The sequence below is a fragment of the Corythoichthys intestinalis genome, chromosome 8, assembly GCF_030265065.1.
Source record: "Corythoichthys intestinalis isolate RoL2023-P3 chromosome 8, ASM3026506v1, whole genome shotgun sequence".
Classification (NCBI taxonomy): Eukaryota; Metazoa; Chordata; class Actinopteri; order Syngnathiformes; family Syngnathidae; genus Corythoichthys; species Corythoichthys intestinalis.
The window spans coordinates 57,344,280-57,368,743 of NC_080402.1; the positions used below are offsets into that span (position 1 = coordinate 57,344,280).

At 39.2% G+C, this 24,464-nt stretch overlaps 1 protein-coding gene across 2 annotated transcripts in view; it reads left to right on the forward strand.

Annotated features, from left to right (window-relative positions):
* Positions 1-4,127: 4,127 nt before the first annotated feature.
* Positions 4,128-24,464, forward strand: part of tusc3 (tumor suppressor candidate 3) — a 187,261-nt gene continuing 166,924 nt past the window's right edge. The window contains exons 1-2 of one of the 2 annotated variants that reach the window (XM_057844579.1): positions 4,147-4,256; positions 6,436-6,549. Coding sequence is in view for 1 of the 2 variants with exons in the window: in XM_057844578.1 (XP_057700561.1) it covers positions 4,152-4,256 (105 nt within the window). In the remaining variant the exon portion in view is untranslated. Of the gene's footprint in view, positions 4,257-6,435; positions 6,550-24,464 lie in introns of both variants that reach the window. The other variant, XM_057844578.1, reaches the window with a different exon arrangement.

Below are 24,464 nucleotides of genomic sequence, written 5' to 3' on the forward strand. Positions count from 1 at the left end.
CTAATCCACTTTGTTAATGGATGGTGCTCCATCCGTAATAATCCCAGAAATTTTATTCCACGGGAGGTTCATGTTATCCACGGCAGGGCAAATAGAAGAGAATAAGTCTGTTCCTCTCGTTTGGTTTTTCAGGCTCTAGAGGTCCAGTAGTTCTTCATAAACGTTCATTTCATTGTCCACTCCCCTCAAAAAATCGAGTAACTGAGCAGTGTCACAGGCGTCTGTGCTTTTGTCGCAAGCCAGCGAAAAAAAAGTCAAACTCCTTCCCTCTGGCTCCCAATTGTCTTTTGATGTCTGATGACACTTCTTCAATCCTGCGCACCAGTGTTTTGTACGTGCCAGGCAGACTTTAGCAAACTTTTGCAGCTTCTCAGGACAGATTTTCTTCAACATAGTCATCACGCACTCTTTGATAAATTCTCCCTCAGTGAAAGGTTTGCAATGGTTTGCGATCAGTGCTGCTACCTCATAACTAGCCTTTGCGGCGTTCTCATTTGACTCTCGGGCTCTTGCGAAATACTGCTGCTATGAGGTTAAACTAACTTCAAGTTGCTTCAGTTTCTCGTAGCGTTCCTTACATAGCGTACATGTCAGTGTGTCTCGTTTGGTAATGTCGCTTGACATTGAAGTCTTTGAAAACAGCCACTGTCTCCTGGCAAATGAGGTAGACACAGTTGTTGCGTATTTCAGTAAAGAATTAGTCCAATTTCCACCTATCCTTGAAGCACTGGTCCTCACAGTCAAGTTTCCTTTTTTTGTTTTAGAAAATTGGGGGTAAAGCATCACACGCAGTGATGTCACTCAGAGTGCTGCTGCCTTCTAGTAGGTAAATGAGGAACAGCATTTAGTGTAAGCTACTTCATATGCTGCTCAGTTTAGTAAGTCTATGTGCGGGCCAGACGCTATGGGTTTTATGACAAAGGCTGCGGGCCAGATGAAATTTGACCAGGGGCCGCATTTGGCCCCCAGGCCGGACTTTGCACAGGTCTGCAGTAGGCTATCTGCCAACTAAACATTTTTATAAATTCCAACAGCATAAACGTCTCTTAGAACTACTCTTTATTGTAGTCTGTAACTGCTTGATCTCTTGCCAAACCATCAACCCAGTAGATGGTGGTAATGCCCCATGATACAAGGGGTAAACAGCCAACAAAAAAAACAAGAAGAAGAACTACTTCTTGCCCCCCTACTAGTAGGAGCCACGTCAATGCAGGCAGGTGCTGCCCCTAAGGGGCCGGAGGGATTCTTTTGAAATTGGTCCTGTGAAAAATCATGAAAACCGGACATTTTCATGAATTTATAAAACCCGGCCAGACGCTACGGAGAGGACGTGAACAGTGCACCTGTCCGGGCAAAAGAGGACGTTTGGTCATCCAATTATACACTATATTATATATGATCATAAACTAAATCAAATATCGAACGTTACATATCTTAGCCACTCCTGGAAAAATGGATTGGCAAAATAAAAAAGCTTGGGTCTCAGGAGGGTAAGTATGATTCTTGAGAGCCTCAATTGAGTCAGTTTTCCAGGATTCCCTCCTCCATCATGCATGAATGAAATAATCATTGTCTCGGGAGGAGGGTTCATACAAGATGAGAACAAATTTTCCAGAACGGTGAGGTCCATTTCTACGAATTCACCGTCAGCGATCGCGTCTTCAGCTGGAGATTCTGCCTCATATTTGTATGGTGCAGTAATTTTGGGAAAGAGTTCCACCATCCACTACGTTGTGCTTTTATGTTATCATCGTCAGCACAAAAATCGTCCTCAAAACCATTTTCCGCAAAAACATTTTCATTTGATTCAATATCTGAATGGCTGAAGAAAGACGAGTTTTCTGACACATCGCCGTCTATGGTGATTGTATGTTCTGCTGCATATGCACACACTCCCGCCCGGGACTTAACAGCTGCTAGCAAACAATGTTTAGCCACGCTGTTGAATTGGCCGAGTGTTTTCGGAATTCCCGTGGCGTAGGCAAGTAAAATCAGCTTTTCTTCAGTGAGTACAGTAAAGATTAATGGAGGGTGACAGGTTATTTCTACATACCTTATACATACTGTATATTAATAGAAAAAAACTCTCGTACATCATGTGATTTTCGGAATGCAACATATTTCCACTTTAAATGTGCGGAGAACATGGGATTGTTCGGTTTGTATACATTATACAATAGCTTAGTAACATTTTGAGGTTGAAATGCCATCAACTAGTGAGTATTTTAGGCTTCTACCACCTTCATTCCCAAAGTGAGCTGTGATAAACTCTAGTAGAACTCCAAGCCTATGAGGATATGGGGTAGGCTATAGAGAATAGATTGACGTTTAATACACTGCAGCATATCATGCCAATGTGCTGTATAGTTATTATGCATCGTGTGCTGTATGTAGGTTGTGGTAAGAATGTGTAATTTACAAACAATTTGATATTTATTAAGCATTGTATTTTTTAGAAAAGATTATGAAACATACTGTATTTGCCATATGGTTACATGTTTTTTCTGCTTCACAGGTTTCTTTTGCAGACATTAATTAAAAGACTGTCAATTATGAATAGGGTTGCCAACCGTCACTTGAAAAACGGAATGGTCCGGTATTCAGAAAGAAAAGTACGCGTAACGTATTAAGCTTACAAGAGACATGCTTTGTCCCGTATTATCAGGAAAATCGAAAATAGTGTTTTATATGTAGAATGAACGAATAACGGAATGGTACTTTTCAAGAAAATGGTTGGGAACGCATTCCCCCGCCTCTACTGCTTTCTGACTAACAAGGTGCCAGAACAATGACAATCCCGCTCATCTCATTGGCCAAGGAGGCACTGTAGCGTGCCATGAGGAAAACGGAATACAACATTAGCTTGTGGGAGATTTAGCGTGAGTAAAAAGCATGTCTAAAATGATGAACCTTTCTTTTTTGCTCTTTTCTGTGTACTTTCACTTCTTTATATTAAATTTTTGTGTTCTGTTAATTTTGTTTGCATTTCCACATTATACTTGGAGTGATCATTTGCGAACCTGTCATTCCTGAGGGGACGCAACTAAATAGTTGGAAAAAAAAAAAATCAGCGTTAATGTTTGCACAATTTAAAAAGTTAAAAAAATAAATAAATAAAATAAAAACTAAGACACGCACACACACACACACACACACACACAAAATAGGCTCAGGACCTTAAGTGCTAATTTATACACTTTTAAATTTATTATGACAGATGTTAATTTTTTTCCAGTATTTTTTTTTAATAAAAATATATTTGCTTATGTCACTTAAATATGTACTAACAAAGTCAGTTTTGAGTAAAATTATTATACTATTACAATTATTTAAAAAACAAAACCACTTTTCACGTTAAAAAACACTTTTCACATACAAAAAAAATAAAATAATTAAAGGGTTATCGGGTCGGCTGGTTCTACCAATGAGGTGTCCCTTATTTTTGGCAACCCAAGTTATGAAATATCGGTAAGCAGGCAGAATCAGTTTCCAAAACAATCCTTTTTCAGGGGGAAAAAATAGCCATTAAAATAGCATTTTCAAAGAGAACAATCCATTTTTGACATGTAATTTTAATCGATAATTAGTCAAAATAAGAGACTTGACCGGCAGTAAATTTTTCAAAAAAACTCAAAAGTGAAGAAATCTGAATGTAGGAAGTTTTGAGCCAATGCAAGCGCAATGCTATTAGAATGCAACATTTGGTACAGATTTCAGTCAATTAATCAATTAAAACCAGTAGCTAACCTTTATTAAATATTGAAAACCTTTTCCACCCTCCTAAGACACAAAAGATAATTATATATTTATTTAATAAAATAATGATTCACGATTTACTTTACACTAAGAATCTTTTAAAAAAAAATCATTTTCATTCATCTGAGGTGAAATGAGCTGGTGATAATTAATGATAATAATTTATTGACATTTCATTTAAAAGAACATCTTTAAGAAATAAGGTGATAAAAGAAGATATAATCCAAATATTTTGAGCTCAACTTCCTCCTCAATAATAAAAATCCAACACTATAAACGACACTAAAAAACGTCATTACCCAGAGGCTTTTGCGAATACAACCTCTTTATTGTGATTGGTCAAAGAAGCGTCCAATCGTTTGACACTCGTCTTGAAGCCAGAGCATCCTTCTGTCATGGCGCCTGTCCGGGTGAAATCCTTTGGTAGTTTACCTGCCCTGTGTGTTTTCTTCCTCGTGATGCTACGTTTGCCGTCTGGAGGAGGACAGAAAAAGAAAGAGGTAACGTCTGAATGCCCAGCGTGTATTTTTACGGAGAATGTTGGCGTTTCAATTAGATCATCCAGGTTGGATCCGCAACTGCGGTCAGGCCAGCCTTCATACATACGCAAAACGAAGTCGAGCTAACCGCCCCTCATATGGATCATTGTTTGCATTATTTATGCAACGAGGTGGCTTCAGAGTGCAAGTCATTTGATTTTAAAAATTATATTTAAAAAAAAAAAAAAAACCGGGAAGCTATCCAAGAACGGGTCCACTTAAGCTACTGTAATATAAAATACTAAAGTAATATAAAAGTACTGCGAATTCCTAAAATGGCCGTCATTTCGCCTGATTTTCAAAATTAACTAGAAAAAAAGGATATCCAAGACCCGTTTTACTTCTGAGGGATACTTGACTACCCCCCCCCCCCCCCCCCCCAAGACTCGAAATAAAGTAGTGTCATGAAATTTTGGTGTGCCATTTCAAAATGAAGCTAACTTGAAAATTTCTCACATTTCATGTCATTTAGCCAGATTTAAAAAATTTACATAAAAATCTGGGAGATATCCAAGGACTGTTATACTTCTGAAGTATACTAGACCAACCCAAGATTCAAACTAAAGTACTCTCATGAAATTCATATGTCATTTCAACATAAAACTACTTTGAAAATTGCTCATATTTCCTGTCATTTAGCCTGATTTAAAAAAAAAAAAAAAAAAAAAAAAAAAAAAACCGATATCCAAAGACCTTTCTACTTCTGAAGTATACTCGATCATGCCAAGACTAAAGTACAGGGCTACCTCTACATACAAAGTTAATTTGTTCCAGGACCTTGTTTGTAAGTCGAAATGGTTGTATGTCGAGCAGGATTTTCCCACAAGAATACATTGTAATTCCATTTATTCGTTCCACAGCCCAAAAACCTACACTAAATCCTTAATAAATGCTGCAGGTACTATTGCAAATAGCATAGAGCAAAACAAATAAATTATGAATAAAAATTTGAATAATAATATAAAAAATAGTTATAATAACAATAATGCCTTTAGTAATGTAACAAATCGGGTTTTAATGAGGCGGATATTTTTTGCGTGGTGTACCAGAGCGTGGCTGGCTTGACAGAGTGAGGGAGAAAGCTGGCGTTTTTTTGGCGATGTTACGACAATTATAATTGTCACCTTAAGCTAGCACACCACGCTCATATTTTTCCAATCTTTTCATTCTTCATTTCAATGGTAAGCGTCACCTTTTTCCTTTTTTTTCACCGCCTGCACTAAGATTCTTGGAACCCATGTTAATTTCTCTCACAAGAAAATCCACTGTGCGTCCGTCATGCGGGAAAACAAAGAAACTGTGGCGCTTTCATAAATCATCATATTTCGAGCATGTCGTCGGATGTAGAAACAAATGTGGAGTCAAATTTTACGTCGCATGTCGAAAAGATCGTGTGTCGAAGCAATCGTATGTCAAGGTGCCACTGTACTGTACCCTCAAGAAATTCTGACGTGTCATTTCAAAATATAAGTGCTTTGAAGAAAAAAAGTATATTGGTCCTTGGATATCTCACAGATTTTTAAAAATTAATTTATGAATTCTGTCAGGATTAATTAGCAATTTTCAAAGTATTTTTATTTTGAAATGACACATCAGAATTTCATGAGCTTACTTTCGTTCGAGTCTTGGGATAGTGTATACCTCAGAAGTAGAATAGCCCTTGGGTATCAAACAGTTTTTTTCCCCCTAATTTTTGAAATCAAGCTAAATGACAGGACTAATGAGTAATATTCAAAATACTTTTATTTTGAAGTGACACATCAGTCTTTGGGAATGATCCTTGGATATTTAACAGGTTATTATATATTTTTTTAATTTAATTTTTTTATGTCATGCAAAATGACAGGAAGTATTCGCTGTTTTCAAAGTACTTTTAATTTGAAATGAAACATCAGAATTTCCTAAGAGAACTTTAGTTCGAGTCTTGGATTAGTTGCGTATACTTCAGAAGTAGATCAGTTCTTGGTTATTACACAGATTTTTTTTTAAATTAATTTTTGAAATCAGGCTAAATGACAGGAAATATGAGCAGTTTTCAAAGTAGTTTTATTTTGAATTGACTCTTTTTTTTGTGCAAACCTGCTTTAGTCCAAACCTGCTTAAATGCAGGATTCTAAATACTCCATTCCTGTTTTTGCAGTAAAAGACAAAATGAGCTCAAAGTTCAGACTTAGAAAAACACTAATCTGAGCAAAGCGACCAGGAGTACCCAGTCCGCCATTGCTGAGGTGTGTGAGCACACAGCCGCCAGCAGGTAATGGTACTGTTTACATTGAATGACAACACCTGGAGGTAAAAAATACTAGTTGTGGATTCAGCATAGATTTGCCTTTGACCAAACCAGATCTTTTATGATGATATGAACATTACTGTATTATAATGAACAAAACAAAGACAAGAACAGTTTTGACTTGTCATTGTTTCACTGACAGCTTGAAAAAAATCCCACACTACCGACACCATGCTTGTTGGTTACTAGCCAGCTGTCCTGTACACTGCCGTCGCTTGAGCGTTACATCACAGAAAGAGAGTGCTTGATTTATGGCAAAACTCCCTCTTCCTAAACCACACACAGTCACTGATACATTGTACTGGCAAAACAGCAGTGGAAACAAACGGACTCATCCATATCCACCGACACCGTGCCAAAACTATTATATATTTTTGGGCCTATTAATAATGTTATCAGATTTAATGGGATGACGTCACAATTCCTATTATTGGACCGATAATTATCGAACCAACAGTTATCGTGCACCTGTAGAGCTAATACTACTGGCTCATAGCCAACATGTCTGCGGTTTGGAAGTATTTTGAGATATCAAAGAAATATAGGAATTATTAAAAGAAGGAAAATAAAATAAATTTGCCTTATCGCTGCTACACGCTCGTTCTGAAGTTGCTTTCTATTGTCACATCGATTACAGTGCATTTGAGCCTGTGCGTGAGTAGTTTGGAGTTTATTTGTATACCGTTGGCTTGTAAAGTAGTATTTAAATGAATGAATGTGCATTTGCTTTGGTTTAGTACAATACGTTCATAGCACAACCTCTTCCTCTTTTTGTCACTTTTTTCCCCGTGACTTCTACCACCCCTCTGCCAGTCACCGTTTGACCTGTCTGAGAACGACTACGCTCGGCTTCGGCTTGTAGCCGTTGGAACTCGGCCCACTCGTCTGACTCTCGATCGATTCCACTTGTTGCAAAAGAAAATGCTGAGTCATCTTTTAGCGAGTAGGAGAGATTGTAATAACCTTGTAAATAGCTTTACTAGTTTCGGGGAAAACGGAATAGCTTCTTGTAGTTGTTGTGAAGTACAGTTCCACACAAACGTACATCGCGATTTCATTTAGCTTTGCAATTTGAGGTGTGAGACCCATTTTTGGAGTGTCCCAAACTTGAACCGTGAGTTGAAATTTCTGATGGTGCGCAAAATTTGACAGAACACCTAGAACACACTAGAGGCGTGCAAAGTTTCCGATTCTTAAATTATTTGTGATTCGGCCGTGGAAGATTCGAGAACGATTCACAAACATCCAAATTCCGTTTATTGAATTATGCCAGGTAAAGCGGAACTAAAACACAGTCCGCGCGGTCTTCGGGATGCAATGAGGAACGGACCGAGAGTAAATATCATGTTCAACTTATGCCGCTAAATAAAAAAACAATAATACCTGACTGCGGTCGACAGCAGTTTCAAACAACGCCCAGTTCCTAGTTGCTACAAACATACGGCCACATACGGCTACGGTAGACATCACGTATATGTAGAACTAGATGTGAAATGACAGACGACGGCGGCGTTAGAACATGTATTACAGAACTAGTTGCGAAATGACAGACTTGCCGGCGTTAATAAACAGCCGCAATCTTAAAGCAGTAGACTTCTCTAGAAGGCTCTGTTGTAACAAACGTAATTAACTTTTTATCTAAAATACTCCTAAATCGACAAATTCTTGACTTGCATCTATCTTTAAATGATAAAACAGTTGTAAAACTTTGACATGTTGAAAGTAGACAGAAGGGAAATTATGGAATAACGGGAGCAATTTTAACAACTTTAACGGTTGATTCACATCATTAAATTAATTGAATGTAGTTTAAAGCTGCTAATACAGAATGGGGATTTGAGTATTTTATTTACTGTTATTAACTGCTAACTTGATACTGAAGTAGTAGTTTGGTTTAACCTGGGAGGATTTTTAAACAGTTTTGGAACTAATGTACAAAACATAGTCATCAATAATCAATTTATAATCAAATCGGAGCCTCTGAATCGTAATCGAATCTATGGCTACAGCTCTCGAATTTTTTTAGTAATCGAGTATTCGACTGAAAACTCTATCGATCAATCGAGTAATCGGATAAAACATTTTTTTTCCCCCAGGTAAGAAGCAATTATAAATATACTAGAGCTGAAACGAATACTCGAGCAACTCGTGTAACTCGAGTTTAAAAACTGATCCGAGTAATTTTATTCACCTCGAGGAATCGTTTAATTTGGCCAGCTCTAAGCATCACGTTTCGCCCGGACTGCGTTTAATGCGGGAGAACGCGCTGACGTCACGTGCGTAGAGGAAGAAGCAATAAAAAATAAAAAAAACCCTCACCACAGCCGCTACAAACTACGCCGACGTTGCTAAAACGCCCGGATGATGCTAGTGTGGTAGCAGGTAGTGTCCGATGCGTCTCATAGATATCGCATGCATTTAGAACTAGATGCGAAATGACAGACACGGCCGCGTCTGGGCGGCGTTAGTAAACAGCCGCCATCTTTAAGCAGTAGACTTCTCAGCGCTAATAAATATAACGTTACTGTCACTCGCTCACGTAACGCTAGCCCTTCGGAGGGCTAGGTTTCTATTGATTATGACCACTGTCGATGCGTGGCTAACGTGTCTTACATACAGGCTTTATTTAATCTGTAAAAACACAGCGCTGTAGAGTGATGAGGGTGTAAAATTAAAACATAATAAAGCTAACTGTCAGTTTTAGCTCAGTAGTCATTGCTGAATAAAACACCAAGTAGCACTGGTCCCTAATGTGCTTCAATAGACCCCAATCACGTGACATCACAACTCCGCCCCCCTTGACTGGTGCCGCCATATTGTCCGTCAGCTCATCATGTTTACATATTACCGCTACGTACATTCCTCCTATTACTGCATGTTTTTCTGCTTGTCTAAGGAATCACCGCCTAGTAAACGAACCCAAAAACCTTCCTGACAATCGTTAACATTCATTAATCAAAATGATGAAGGCATGTGTTGGTTGCAGTAACAGAGAAGATAAACGGTCATTTTAGTAGTTGCTGTGTGCCCATTGTTAAAAGGGCAAATCTCGAAAGCAGCACGGTTTGTTTATCTCGGTCCTTGATGCGTTTGTGTCGACAGCCGTTAGACAGCGGCGAAAACATCAATATGATGCCAACACGATCGCAGACATCATCAGACAGAGACTACGAAGCTCGTCGCCGCGGTCGCGCAGCAAGAGGGTGAGCGCAACAACAGGTGTTGTGCCGAAATATAGTCGCCCTGCGTAAAATGTCCCCCCTGACGGGAGCGCTCACACGGAAACGACTTTCTTGTACCGTGAATATGTATTATTTTACTCTGCTTGAACTAATAAATGTCATACCTGTGTGATTATCATTGGGATATGGTCGTGAAAACCTGTAGACCAGGGGTGTCCAAACTTTTTGCAAAGGGGGCCAGATTTGGCGTGGTAGAAATGTGGGGGGCCGACCTTGGCTGACGTCCTTTACGTGGAACAATATATTTAAGCAAAATGTAGCTAGCCATTCAGTGTGTCACATTTGCTTTATTATTTTTTTAATGAATAGTTTCAACAATCTCGCAACTAGCCTTTGTGGCGTTCTCTTTCGCCTCTCGGGCTCTTGCAAAATACTACTGCTGTGAAATCAAACTAGCTTCAAGTTGCTTCAATTTCTCGCTGCGTATCTTCCCTGTAATCTTGTACATGTCGGCGTGTCTTGTTTGGTAATATCGCCTCTCATTGAAATCTTTAAAAACAGCGACTGTCTCTGCAAATGAGGCAAGACACAGTTGTTGCGTATTTTAGTGAAGAAATAGTCCAATTTCCACCTATTCTTGAAGCGTCGGCCGTCACAGTCAACTTTCTTTTTTTTGTTGATTGTCGCCATTTTAGAAAATGGAAGTAATGGGTCACACGGAGTAATGTTGCTTAGCCCTTAAATACAACATGAAGCAATTATCAGAGAATCCCAAAATTTGAAAAATAAGGTCCTAATGAAACGTATTTTTCAAATTTGTAAAAAGAAAAGTCAAAATGAATATGTGTAATAAGCACTCTAATATCTATAACCCATGCTAAATCATGTTTTTTTTTCTCATGGAACCTGCAGATGCATCCAGACTTGCATCCATCTTTTTTTTTTTCAAAAAGAAATGTCAAAATTCTAAATTAGTCTCAAAATCATTAAATTTTAGGTGTATCAAATGTGATACATTTGGCGATAAAGGGTTAAAGTGCTGCTGCCTTTTAGTGGGTAAATGAGGAGCAGCATTTCGTGTGTAAGCTACTTCATATGCTGGTTGCAGTACTGCCGACCAATTTATTAAGTCTGTGTGCGGGCCAGATGTTATTGATTTTATGACCGAGGCTGGGGGCCGGATGAAATTTGACCACGGGCCGCATTTGGCCCCCGGGCCTGACTTTGGACATGTCTGCTGTAGACTAATACATTTATGTTCAAAGATGGTTATGTGGCCCAGTCCACGATTTGTTACTAAAATACAGTACTAATATTTTGTGTAATTTAATTATTTAAAACTTATCTTAGTCGTAAATCCATTACTCTAATGCAGAGGTTACGCTAGACTTTTTCGTTGTCTGTCATTTTGACTGACAGTGTCATAAAAATCCGGTCATAATCTATTTTTACCCGTCACTTACAGTTTTAAAATGATAATAATGACATATTCAATAGTATTTAGTTTTCATTCATTTTTATTTAATATTCTGTCCGAACAAGCTTAACAAGAGGAACTCTGACGCACGGGACGAGAACGGACAGGAGGGAACATCGGTTTGGGCATCAGATATGGATCTGGTGACTGGATCGACCGAAGCTTTTCCAAATAACTGCTTTTATGCAACTCATCCAATGAGTTTACAGCGTCTGAAAGCACCGGGGCTTCCATAATTTGCAAGTGAATCCACCTTTAGAAACTACGATGAATGACAATACGGACACACAATGACGGACAATATGGCGACACAATACAGCGATCTCGTGATTGTGTGACGTTGGTGATTGGGGTCTATACAGCAGGTATCATACATTTATTTTGAACACTGCAGAAACTCAAAATCCTATCAGTACTTACAGTTTAGACTGTTAAAACTTAACTAAAACTTAAAAATAGCTTGACACAAATGGAAAGTCAATTGAAACACATGGGAAAAAACACCTAGCTTTTAAGTGATGTGTGTTATCAAGCGTAATTACATTTTTAGGTAAGAAATATGTTTTTTTTAAATAAGATCTAGAAGTTTTTTGAGTGAAAGCAGTGATTTTTTTTTTTCTAGTCACATCTGAGATGCAATTGTTGGCTTTTTTCAACAATGTACATTGAAAATAAAGACATTGATTGACTGAAAATGGTTCCATATTGGATTAAATATCTTTTTTTCTCATGTATATCTATAATTGCTCTTTACCTAAAAAAATAAAAATGTTTCATCCGATTACTCGATTAATCGATAGACTTTTCAGTCGATCACTGAAATATTCGATAGCTGCAGCCCTAAAATATACATATGAAAACAAGACAGTTAATCTAATATTGAACCATTTTCAGTCAATCAATGTGCTTATTTTCGATGTACATTGCTGAAAACAGCCAACAACTGCATCTCGGATGTGACTAGGAAAAAATAAATAAATAAAAGACTAATTCACTATTTCACTATTATCTATGAGACGCATCAGAAGCTACCTGCTACCACTGTAGCATCATGCAGGCGTAGTTATTAGCATAGTTGGCATAGTTTGTAGCGGCTGTCTGCTGCAGTCAAGTATTATCGCTTCTTCTAAGCATGTGACGTCAGCGCGTTGTCCCGCATTAAAAGTAGTCCGGGCAAAACATGATGCTTAGAGCTGCAAAATTAAATGATTACTCGAGGCAAATAAAATTACTCGGATCAGTTTTTAAACTGTAGTTACACGAGTTGCTCGAGCGAAACGAAATGTCTCGAGCCTCCAGGGTTGAAGAACCTATGCAAAGGCAAAGGGCAATAATCGGAAAACATTGAAAATGAAATAATTTTTTTAAAAAACAAAGAAAAAAGTCAATAGTATGCGTGTATTTTTTGGCCTTTCGGTTTTTTGGCAAAATGTCTCCAATATTCGGTTTCCAGTTTTGGCCAAGAATTTTGCTTTCGGTACATCTCTAAAAAAAAAAAAGTAAAAGTCAATGACAAAATTTGTCGTTATTTTTTTCTGTTTGTGCTTTTCAATGACAAAAAGTAAAAGTCAATGACAAAATATGCTTTCATATTTTCATTTATTTATTCATTTATTTCTTTTAATATTTATTCTAGGACTGTCAAACGTTAACGCGCGGTAATTCATTTTTTAAATTAATCACGTTAAAATATTTAACACAATTAGCGCATGCATGGGACGACCTACTCATGCATTGCCGCAAACAGACTAAAATGGCGCCGTTTTATGTATATTGGGAGCAAAGAGGCAGAGACAAGTGAGTGGAGTAAACTCCCGTACAAAGAGCTGACTCTTTGAAGTGAACGATGAGTGCCGCCCATTCGTCAGAACACCGGCTCTGTCATTTTCCCTTTCTCTCGCGCTCTCTCCCTCTCTCTCTGTGTAGCTCTCTCTAATTTCACGTGTCTGAAGCGAGGTTTGGCAGTGGCTTAGCTGCTGTACACAGAGAGACACGACGAGAAAGGGGAGGGGCGTGGGGCTTGGTGCTAGGTACGCTGAGCACATGTCTGTCTGCGCAGCCACAGACAGACACAGGAGGAGGAAGGACAACACACGAACGAGGTTTGTATGTATGCTAAGAATAGTGTCAGCAGTATAACCCCATATGTATGCCTTCAAGAGAGGGGCTGCGCTACTTATTGGCATATGCTTTGGCATGTCTCCCACAACAATTATAACTATTGTGGTGAGCGACGTGGGGAAAAATGACAGGAGATAAACTTTTTCTAAACACCCTGTAATGAACATAACGCAGAGAAGATATACCATTTGCAGCCACCACTGACATCCATTTTGCCCAAAATTTTACAAATATATTAAAACGAAAACATACAGAGGGGTTTTACTTTTAACATAAAATTACTATAACTTGTACTCACATTTAGCTTTTATTAAGAATTACAAGTCTTTCTATCCGTGGATCCCTTTCACAGAAAAATTGTTAATGTTAATGCCGTCTTGTGGATTTATTGTTATAATAAACAAATACAGTACTTATGTACAGTATGTTGAATGTATACAGTATATCCGTCTTGTCTTATCTTTCCATTCCAACAATAATTTACAGAAAAATATGGCATATTTTAGAGATGGTTTGAATTGCGATTAAGTGCGATTGATTAGGATTAATTAATTTTTAAGCTGTGATTAACTCGATTAAAAATTTTAATCATTTGACAGCCCTAATTTATTCATTTATTTATTTTTTACTTTTGGCACTCCTGTGATTCCGTAATTTAGTGCTACTTTGTGGAATAGAATTTAAAAGAATCCTAGGAATATTTCGCCAGCGCCATGTGATTTATTGCACTGAGACTTCCTATTTGACCCCCCGCCCCCCCCCAAATAAGATGCACGGAGGACCAGGACTGCCAAAATTAAATGAATAAATATGCAATGAAGTAAAATTTAAAATGTGTCTTTAAAATGTTATATTTCAAGATTTATTGAAATATTTCTCTACGTTTTTGTTTATGCATTTATTGATTTAAACACTTATGTATTTCCATTTTTATTCATGTATTTCCATATTAACTAACGTTTGTATTAATTTATATAAATCACTATTTTTGTTTAGATTTATTTAAATTTTTATTTAAATTCATCACAAGTAAACGTTTCGTGCCATTTGTCATTGGTCTATACAATTATAAATTATAAAACTCGCATAACGTGTCTTTGCTAAAATTAAAGAAAAAAAGTAATATACAGTTGTCGTCAAAAGTTTACCTACACTTGTGAAGAACATAATGTCGTTGCTCTCTTGAGTTTCCAGTTATTTCTACAACTCTGGAACTGATACTTCTTTGTCACAAAAAACATTCATGAAGTTTGGTTCTTTTATGACTTTATTATGGGTTAACAGAAAAAGTGATCAAATCTGCTGGGTCAAAAATATACATACATTGATCTGAAAAAGCGAATCATTGACTTGAACAAGTCAGGAAAGTCACTTGGAGCCATTTCAAAGCAGCTGCAGGTCCCAAGAGCAACCGTGCAAACAATTGTTTGTAAGTATAAAGTGCATGGCACTGTTTTGTCACTGCCACGATCAGGAAGAAAACGCAAGCTATCACCTGCTGCTAAGAGAAAATTGGTCAGGAGGGTGAAGATTCAACCGAGAATCACCAAAAAGCAGATCTGCCAAGAATTCGAAGCTGCTGGAACACAGGTGTCAGTGTCCACAGTCAAGCGTGTTTTGCATCTCCATGGACTGAGAGGCTGCTGTGGAAGAAGGAAGCCCTTGCTCCAAAAGCGGCACCTTAAGGCTCGACTGAAGTTTGCTGCTGATCACATGGACAAAGATAAGACCTTCTGGAGGAAAGTTCTGTGGTCAGACGAAACAAAAATCGAGCTGTTTGGCCACAATGCCCAGCAATATATTTGGAGGAGAAAAGGTGAGGCCTTTAACCCCAAGTACACCATGCCTACCGTCAAGCATGGTGGAGGTAGTATTATGCTGTGGGGCTGTTTTGCTGCCAATGGAACTGGTGCTTTACAGAGAGTAAATGGGATAATGAAGAAGGAGGATTACCTTCAAATTCTTCAAGATAACCTAACGTCATCAGCCAGAAGATTGGGTCTTGGGCGCAGCTGGGTGTTCCAACAGGACAATGACCCCAAACACACATCAAAAGTGGTAATGGAATGGCTAAATCAGGCTAGAATTAAGGTTTTCGAATGGCCTTCCCAAAGTCCTGACCTAAACCCCATTGAGAACTTGTGGACAATGCTGAAGAAACAAGTCCATGTCAGAAAGCCATCAGATTTAACTGAACTGCACCAATTCTGTCAAGAGGAGTGGTCAAAGATTCAACCAGAAGCTTGTGGATGGCTTCCAAAAGCGCCTAATTGAAGTGAAAATGGCAAAGGGACATGTTACCAAATATTAGCGCTGCTGTATGTATATTTTTGACCCAGCAGATTTGATCACTTTTTTTCTGTTCACCCATAATAAAGTCATAAAAGAACCAAACTTCATGAATGTTTTTTGTGACAAAGAAGTATCTGTTCCAATCACTCTATCAATCAGAGTTGTAGAAATAACTGGAAAACTCAAGAGAGCCATGACATTATGTTCTTCACAAGTGTATGTAAACTTTTGACCACAACTGTAAATCAACTTACAATTACGTAGAACTTTATTAACATTATTTTTGTTTGTAATAGAAAAGACTCAAAGCGTATCAATTGGTCTGAATTAAAAAAAAAAAAAAAAAAAAAAAAAAAAAGTCACATCCAAACTCCCAACATACAGTCAAGGTACTTTTTTTTTAAACATTTGATACTGAAAAATAAAATTTAATAAAATCAATAAATAATAATGAATTAAAATTGATTAGCAACATTCACACAGAGCACAATATGATGAAGAAAATAAGAAAAAAAAGAAAAAGAAACAAAAACGACAATGTCAGAGGGACAGTTTTTATTTTTGCAGCAATTGTATCGTCCAGCATTACTGAGACCATTTCTAATGCTGCAGGCAGTATCAGCTTTGTTGTCGTTTGTTTTTTGTTTTTTTTTTCCCACTGAGCAACTTGGTATCTTAGTAACTTGGTACCATCTTATATAGGGTTGGGCATCGTTTGAAATTGAACGATTCTGATTACGATTCCATGTTTCGATTCCGTTTCCGAACTATTCTCGATTACAATTCTTTTAAGAGGCAGGGTAAAAAAAAAAAAAGGCAGGGTAAAAAAAAATTGCATGGTTTTTAGTCTAAACTTCTCGCTGATTTTTTAAATTATATTAACTTCTCACAGGGTTAATTTTAACTTGTATATAAATATCAGTCTTTGAACTTGAGCAATTTTTTCCCGCACGTCAGTCAGGGCATCGAAACATGGAATCGAAATCTAAAAATTCGAACAATTCCGGGAGCATCGGAGTGGTTCCGGTTCCCATCAATGCTCGATGCCCAACCCTAATCTTTTATGATTCCAACAATGCTCTGTGGTTTACTGATGTAACACTCACAAAGTGGACAATTGTGGCAATATTCAGCATGTTTTCACTCAAGCGGCTTATCAATGTGATTGAGGTCTCAGGTCTTTCAGTAACATCTTAATTTATTTGGCTTCATGCTGCCAACATTTTTAGACACGGTAAACATCCGCTCTTTTCTGTTCTCCCACTGTATTAAAAGTATAGTCAAACACTACATGCACTTCGTCGTATTTCCTCATCCTCTCGATTCGGAGACATCTCCGACATTCCTGTCAAATATTTTTTCATGGTGTCGCTGTTTGTGCAAAAATACTGTGCACAGTCTGAAAATGAGAGCACTACTGCCACCCACTGAGTGGATGTGCAATTACACTTAATGGTAGTGCAGCAAAAAAGCATGTTAAATGCCCCCCCCCCCCCCCCCCCCCCACACACACACACACACACACACGCCATCGCTGAGTACCCCTCTAGGGGTGCGAGCCCCACTATTTCAGAAGGACTGCTTTCTAGAAGACTTGTTGCATTGTGTTGATATTTACTGATACCTGTATGTTAGAACTTGGAAATGAATTATACTTATTTATCAAAACATAGGGTTCAAATTTTGTGTCTAGCACAAAAATACAGGCCATTGTTGTGTTGGGTGAGGGGATGTTTGAGACAGTAATTAGGCTCCTTAAAAGGAGAATTTGACACAAATGTGCAGCAAAATGAAACTGATGGAAGATGGCCATGGCAGGATGCTCAAAGTGCCCACTAATGTTTATGATTTTGGAAGATTGACATCCATGACAAGGAAAAGTCCTTTCCATATTTTCCTTCACAAAGAGTCAAACAAAATTTATTTATGTATGGGTAACGGCTTAAGATAAAATTGAGTGCAAGGCAAAAAGGCAAGAGTTGGGCATAGAGATTCTGACTGACAGAAAGAAAAGAAATGAAACAAATATTTGAAAAGAAACTTAGGGCACAAGAACTGGACCCTTGCCTCTCTAAACCTTGTTATATACCCCTCAGGAAATGGAGGAAATAGTCATGAAGAGCGAAGAATATTTATAGCCCTTCAACACTTGCTCGTTCATCACCTCAGCTTTGCTAGATATTATATCTGGCTTGTGTTGTGTTTCTGTCTTTAGGCTGACTACTGCACAAATAAAGAACCGGTGTAAGCACTTCCTATATTGAGGCATCTAGAGTCAGCAAGGGGCAAGGAGAGGACAAAATATCCAAGGCAGCAAGTCAGATGCAAGAAGAATTATGGAGACTTGTACATTTGAAAAGTGACAAAGTTTGAAAAGTACTGATCCTGTTATTGCTCTCAGGGACCAGATTAATTGTTAAAACATTAATAACTGAGTTCGTCAAACCCTTTCTTTTATCCCAGGCAATAGTAGGTAGTTTTATTTACCTGACATGTTTCGGCGGGCACTTCCGCCTTCGTCAGAGGGTCACTGATGTTGGTGTGAAGCGTCTTTATCAGCTGATGGATGAAGGCGTGACTCACCTGCCAGAATGACAGGTGAGTCACGCCTTCTGCTGCACATTCACTCTTCCAAGATGCTGTTCCAGGTCGTAGAGAGCATGTATGGCCCCTCGTCCCTGTTGATGGTCATCGGGCCCTGCTTGCGGATCTCAATGGCCTCCCTGATCCAGCGCTGATGTTTGTTTTCATCGGTGCGGATGACTCTGGCATTTTCCCAGTCCATGACAGTGTTTCCCTCAGGATTTTAGGAGACTGTGGTGGGAGGGTCTCTGACCCCCGGGGTAGGGTGTGTGTGTACATTTTCAAGCCTAGTGTATCTCTTTAGGGCATTTTGAGACCACTGAATGTAATATAAATTGCTGTATGCGGTGTCGCTGGATCGCGCCAAATGCAGCAGAATGCAGCATACAGTAGTCCCGTAGCCTGACACCAGACTCAGCGGCAATATGTTCCAATCCGCGGTAAATTCGGTTTTACATGACCAAAAACACATCGAGTCGCTAAAACCAACAGTCTGTCTCGCGCTAGCCATGTTGAATATGTTGAAATGTCTCTCGCTAGTTTCTTGTCGCTTTACCAACGTCGCGTCAGCCCGTCGCTGATTGGTTCGCTCCGCTGTCTATTTGCTGTGGCTGGCTCCGCCCTGGAAATTTTTTTCTGCTGAATGGTGGCCAGACTCATACTCTCATAGCCAGGCATGAAAATGGGTCAGGGGTTAAAAGGGTGAGAAGGGTGTGGAGGAAATATGTTCCAGTACACTGTACACCCCAACAAAATATTGAGCTCTGTCGACCCACACTGTGTTTCAGCATGGCCGTGCAGAGACCGGTGGAGGGGCGGGTGCTCGTAGATCAAAAGGAGCACATGAACAAGTATTTAATACACCTTAAAACAACATAACTTCAATTTTAACCAGCTTTAGATAATAATTGGCTGCGACTGTGACATATTTTAATTGGGAGGGGGCAACAGTGAATAGAAATCAAAACTGTCATCAACACTTTCTGGCTGTGACTCAGTCAGTCTGCCTCTTCCTTCAACCTCTGCATCAAAACTTCCTTCCTCAACTTGTTCATCTGAGAACAAACCACATCAGATGGTCACTGAGCCACCAACAGCACAATTTTCTCAAAACTATTATTTCATTATTATCCATACTTAACAACTCAAGCACCTAATGATTAATAAAGCAATGACATAAAATCGTATAGTAAAATAACATTGCAATTGTGTTTATGATTGTATTTAATACCCGACTATCCTTGCAAACTTGTTCTTACCAGGTCTGCTATTCACCCAGCTGATGAGGTATCCACTGCCTTTAGCAGCCTCATCCAACTCCTTTTTTTATCCCTCAATCTCCTTTCCCTACGAGGCATGTCTATGTAATGAAATATAAATATTAAAAATAAAAAAAAAAACAAAAAAACACACTCCCCGGTGGCTTTTAGTTTTAAAGCTTTCTTAATTTCTTTCTCTCTCAATAACGATGGAGGTAGATTTGTGTTTTTATTATTCAATCAAAAAACAAAGTTACTTCTATCAAAAACAAAGTTGCTTCAATCAAAATACAGTATATACTTTTAATCCCAAAAAAGTCACTTCAATAAAAAAAAAATGTTTTTGATTGCAAAAATAAATTTGAGACAAAAAAAGCATTTGAAAACTATTTTTCTTGATTGAAACAAATTTTTCCATTGAAGTAATGTTGTTTTGCGTTTGGGCCACATTTTGGCTAGGACATTTGTGTCTTTATTATTCAATCAAATAAGTTGCTTCAAACAAAAAAATATATATAAAAAGAAAAACTTTGCACATGTGTCAATCACCGTTTAACAAAGCCTGAGAGGTTTTGAGTAGACTCACTATGAAGCATTTAATAAAGCCAAGCATTTTCTTACTACTTTATTCTTGTTTAAAAAATAATTCGGTGGGGCAGTAACATGTTTAAAACTTAATTCTACGTTTTGAAGTGCTTGAAAACCATTTATAAATGATACTTTGGTGAAAAAAGTGAAAAAACATGTCTTATATATATGTATCTTTTTTCCAATGTAAAATCTGAATAAATACATTGAACACGCACAAAAAAATGGGGGGGGTGGGGCGCTTCTTCGCGGTTTTCACTTATTGCGGCGGGTTCTGGTCCCCATTAACCGCGAAAAACGAGGGATCCATGTATTTCTGAAAAGCTTTAAGAAGCAAGAGTCATTCCCACCACTCGTCGGGCCGGTGTTGTGCCGACACCGGCCGTCAGCTCAAGTCCCAGCCGAAAATAACGCGTCTCAGGTGGATGACGGGAGCGATACGAGGCGCCCCCCCTCCATCCGAGAGCATGCCGCTTAATTTGACTCAACAGTGTGTTTCTTCATTTATATTACCGCTAAATACACAAGCTTGACGCCAATTTAACGGGAGCTATTTTTTTTCATGGGAGATTTGGCTAGCTCTGGCAGTGTTCAACGCAAGCTGCAACGAATGGCAGTAACTTTTTTATATCACAAAATGTGAAAACGATTGAAACCATTACTCACCAAATTCAATCTGCTGGCAAATACAGGCAAGTGTGTATGCTGCGCTCTGGTCTGCCCCGGTGTGGATAAGGCCTGCTTTTTTGTTTTCGAAGCTTTGCAATGCAACCAAAGGCTCGCCGAGCACTCCATGTTAACGTAAGGAGTGCGCGTGTTTGGAATAATGGAACGCAGCTTGGGCCGATGATTGGTTCTCGTCAGCGAAGCATCTAGAAGGATTTGCTGACTGTCCAAGTGTCACTTTTTTAAAGAACCGATTTCTTAAGTCCTCAGTTTACGTACTAAGTTAATCACATGATGATAATAATAATAATAATTAAATAAAACCTCCCGACCCCCCCCCTCCTCCCCAAAAGAATTTCTCCTCGGATCTACGCAATTCACGTAGGTCGCCCTTTTTGACTTCAAAACGGCGAATTTCGCCAAAAGGTGAGAGATTTTCATGCCTGCATAGCACAGCTATGAGTCTGGTGTACCAGGCTAGTAGTCCCGTCTATGAGCGCGACCTGTTGGCGCGTGTGTATGTGTGTGTGCACGCACGCGCGCGCTCTCGCGGGTAGTAGAGTGGAGTGGGCTACAGCTGTGTAATCGGCCTACTGACGCATCTGATTATTATCTTTTTTTCTTTTTCGGCGGGGGGGGAAGGGGGGGGAGGGCAAACGTTCATTGGTGGGAAACACTGCATGATGTGGTTTTCCCTTTTGCAGTGATCGGTGATGGCTGATTTGTGATGTTCTTGTTGTGATTGTTCTTTTATTGCCCTTGTTTGTCTCATTGTCGTCTCCTTTTCACATTCCTTCTTATGTTCTGTTTTTCTTGTAATGAAGGTCCTCCCTGTCTCCCCGATGTATGATTTATTGCATGATTTGCATGGAATTTCGTATATTGAGTTGCATTTGTTTTCTGGATGAATTTTGTCCTTTGGATGGACCAATATCTGGCGGAGTGTTGTGTGTGGTTTGACCGGTGTGTTTATGTTGTATTTTTTCATGACCCTTTGGATACGTTCCGTGACTCCCCTCACGTACGGCAACGTCACCATATCTGTGTGTTCTTGTTTTGTTTGTTTTTTTTCTTCCCCCCTGTGCTGTGTTGTTCTTGTTTTTGACCTGTCCTGCACCTTTTTCTATTGCCCACTGTGGATACTGACACCTTTTTAATGCCTGTTGTATATGTTTTTCCTTCCTGTGTTCTGTCTTCCGGGTCCGTTATTATTGTCATACGTTCATATAGTGTTCTGACTACTGATAGTTTGTGGGGTGTTCCGATGTCCATAGAAGGTATTGGTCGGTGTGTGAGGGTTTCCTGTGTACTTTTATTTTGATGTCGCCGTTGTCTGTGTGATGTATGTTTATGTCCAGAAAGACTATGGATTGATCTATTTCTTCTTCATGGGTGAATTTGATGCTGCTGGTGGTGTCCATGGTGTTGAGGTGGTCCGTGAGTTGTTGTGTATGTCCTGTTTTTACTTTTTCCAGAATGTCATCTACGTAACGTTTCCATAGTGTGGGTCTGTATTCATCCGGAGCTGTCGTGAGTGCTTTTTGTTCCAAATCCTCCATGAAAAAACCGCACATGATGGCAGACAGTGGGTCTCCCATGGTGAATCCTTCTTTTTGTCTGTAAATTGTTTCTGTATTGGAAGTATGTGGAAGTGGCAATGAAATGAAGTAGCTGAGTGATGTCCTGTACTGTTAAATTTGTGCGTTTTTTGAGTGTTCTGTCTGCAATTAACCTGTTGTGGACTATATGTATGGTGGCCTGTGTAGGTGTTTTGGTGAAGAGGGAAATGACATCGTGTGATATGAATATTTCATCTTTCTGTACTTTTATGTTTGCGAGTTCTGTGGCAAGTTGTTTTGAGTTTTTGCAGTGTTGATCTGTGAGTCCCAGTAATGGTTTTATTATTTCTGCGAGTGCTTTTGAGAGGTTGTATGTAACTGATCCTATGCTGTCTACTATGGGGCGGAGAGGTGTACCTGGTTTATGGATTTTTGGTGTGACGTAGATCCTGGGTATGATGTTTGCTGTGGGTAATAAGTAGTTGTACGACTGTTTGTCTATTTTCTTTTCATTAAGTAATGGTTTGAGTAACTGTTGGGTCCTTTTTTAACACCTCATAAGCATCATCCTGTAGTAACTGCTGCATCTGCTTTTCGTATGTGTCCGTGTCCATAATCACTACTGTTCTGCCTTTGTCTGCTGGGAGGATTGTGATATCTTTATTTTTTGATAGTGTTGCGATTGCTCTTGCTTCCTGTTTGGTAACATTGCTGGGTGGTGGTTTGGCCGTTTTTAGTATTCCTGCTATTTCATTACGTAATGCTGCTTTTTGTCCTGGGTTGTGTATTTTTTCGCATGCTAGTTCCGTTGCTTAAATAAATTCCTCCTGCGGTATCTTTTTGGGTGTGACGGCGTAGTTGAGTCCTTTTGACAATATGCTGCGCTCGGCCTGCGTGAGATTATGTTGTGACATGTTTTTAATCCATTTATCGTTAATGTGCGTGTGGTCCGGTTCTGCCTTCTTTTTCTGTGCAATCAGTCTGTCCAGTTTGCGGATGTGTCGGCATTTGGTGGTTGTGAATTCTTGTTCGTGTACGTTGTCCAAGTGTGTGCGTATTGTTGCTACCTTGTTGTTGTCCAGGGGAAATCGACGTTCAAACTGCTCCGTTAGCCGCTGTAGTTCACTGTTGATGTTGTTGAGTTGACTGGTTGTGCATCGTATCCGTTCTTTGACCAGAGTCATCTGCACTTTTCTGATAATCTGCTCCGCATTCCTGGTTGGGATGGGGTTCTTGATATTCAGGCTAGCCGGTATAACTTCCTCGTCCTGGCAGCGCAGGTTGAATTTCAGGTGGTTTCTATAGCGCGCCCGTTTTCTCGTCAGCCTTTCTAGGAGGCGAAACTCCTTGACGCAGTTTTCTCCATAACTTTCTCTTAATAGTTGTATAGAGTTAATTTTGCCTACACTTATATATTCGTCAAACCCTTTCTTTTATCCCAGGCAATAGTAGGTAGTTTTATTTGCATGTAATGTACATGCTCTCTACGACCTGGAACAGCATCTTGGAAGAGTGAATGGGCAGCAGAGCGCGTGACTCGCCTGTCATTCTGGCAGGTGAGTCACGCCTTCATCCATCAGCTGATAAAGACGCGTCACACCAACATCAGTGACCCTCTGACGAAGGCGGAAGTGCCCGCCGAAATATGTCAGGTAAATAACAGGCATGAAAATCTCTCACCTTTCGGCGAAATTCGCCGTTTTGAAGTTAAAAAGGGTGACCTACGTGAATTGCGTAGATCCGAGGAGAAATTCTTTTTGGGAGGGGGGGTTCGGGAGATTTTATTTAATTAATTATTATTATTATTATCATCATGTGATTAACTAAGTACGTAAACTGAGCAATTCAGAAATCGGTCCTTTTCAAAAGTGACACTTGGACAGTCAGCAAATCCTTCTAGATGCTTCACTGACGAGAACCAATCATCGGCTCAAACTGCGTTCCATTATTCCAATCGCGCACACTCTTTACGTGTACGTGGAGTGCTTGGAGAGCCTTTCGTTGCATTGCAAAGCTGCGAAAACAAAAAGCAGGCCTTATCCACACCGGGGCAGACCAGAGCGCAGCATACACACTTTGCCTGTATTTGCCAGCAGATTGAATTTGGTGAGTAATGGTTTCAATCGTTTTCATATTTTGCGATATAAATAAA